Source organism: Amphimedon queenslandica, unplaced genomic scaffold (genome assembly GCF_000090795.2).
Source record: "Amphimedon queenslandica unplaced genomic scaffold, v1.1 AMPQUscaffold_13292, whole genome shotgun sequence".
NCBI lineage: Eukaryota > Metazoa > Porifera > Demospongiae > Haplosclerida > Niphatidae > Amphimedon > Amphimedon queenslandica.
The window spans coordinates 54,908-56,055 of NW_003546472.1; the positions used below are offsets into that span (position 1 = coordinate 54,908).

General features: G+C 32.7%; 1 protein-coding gene and 1 long non-coding RNA gene across 2 annotated transcripts in view; one reads left to right on the forward strand and one right to left on the reverse strand.

Moving 5' to 3' along the window:
- Positions 1-386, forward strand: part of LOC109583620 (uncharacterized) — a 7,324-nt gene extending 6,938 nt beyond the window's left edge. The window contains exon 5 of the mRNA XM_019999042.1: positions 366-386. Within this exon, the coding sequence (XP_019854601.1) occupies positions 366-386 (21 nt within the window). The remainder of the gene's footprint in view (positions 1-365) is intronic.
- A 65-nt stretch (positions 387-451) lies between these two features.
- Positions 452-943, reverse strand: LOC109583622 (uncharacterized). The gene is made up of 3 exons (XR_002185623.1): positions 833-943; positions 649-750; positions 452-595 (listed from the first exon to the last, which is right to left on the reverse strand). It is a non-coding gene; the product is annotated as an uncharacterized LOC109583622 (long non-coding RNA).
- Positions 944-1,148: the final 205 nt, after the last annotated feature.

Consider the following 1,148-nt stretch of genomic DNA (forward strand, 5'->3'; position numbering starts at 1 on the left):
ATTATTGATACCCATACTATACAACATTACCAGGTTGACCTCTAATGATGTTAATACTTAATAGAGTTATAATGATTAGTTTCCTTATTGCTAGACTGCTCGAAAACTGCAATCCTAACCGCCAAAATTGAACACATATTAATTTTCTCTTTCATCACGTATTAAGTTAAAACTGGAGATAACAGAACCATACATTGCAATTTTTTAATCACTAAGCTCATTAAACAATTCAGCAGAACTCCAAATAACAATGATCCTATAAACAGAATCATGGGCTGCATCAGGTGAGTTATCAGGCTGCATCTAAATTTGCCTGATAACTATTCTATTTGTCTTGTATCTTTTTTAGCATTTCTGGTCCTTAGGTAGCAGTATTGTTTCTTTGATAGGAATGTTACTGTAGCAGTTCCAGGAATTTGTAGAGCTATTGTAACTTCTTTATGCCAACAGGTTATGTTTGTTAATGTCTTATAAATACAAAAATAATTTTAAAATGGTAGACTATAAGTGAAATTTGGCATCAAGTTCCTAGTAGATTTAACACTTTAAAAGCAGCTTGAAAATTTTACAGTTCAACCTTCTTGTTTTTATTAATCTATGAGGTGTACAAAGAGATTATACACATACATCGGTGTGATATTCACTTACAGAACAAAATTGACAAGAATTAGCCCAATGACTCTCATCTGTAGTTACTTCAGTCATACCTTCATGTATACGTACCTTACCTTGCTGTAACTTAGCATATTCCTAATAATTGTAAAACACACTACAATATACATAACTTCTTTCCATTTAAAAAATTTTAACAATATAAGAATCACATCCTTACATTAAATAATGTGTACATGTAACAGAACAGGTGATCCGGGAGAAGATTATTAACGGCAAAATTGTAGGCATTCTCAGCAATCTGTTGAGCCTATAAAGATTAAAAATACCATAAATATAATACACAGAACAGGAATTAGAAACAGGATCACGTGAGTGCATTATCCATTGAAACACTCCTAATTTGCTGGGAACTGGTGACCGCAATGGAGATGAATGGAGATACTTTGTGGGACTCTCCAGACGATATCTGATAGTTTTGTAACTAAATATCTGCTTTTATGGTTACTTCTTAACCTCTTACAGTGCACTGTGAT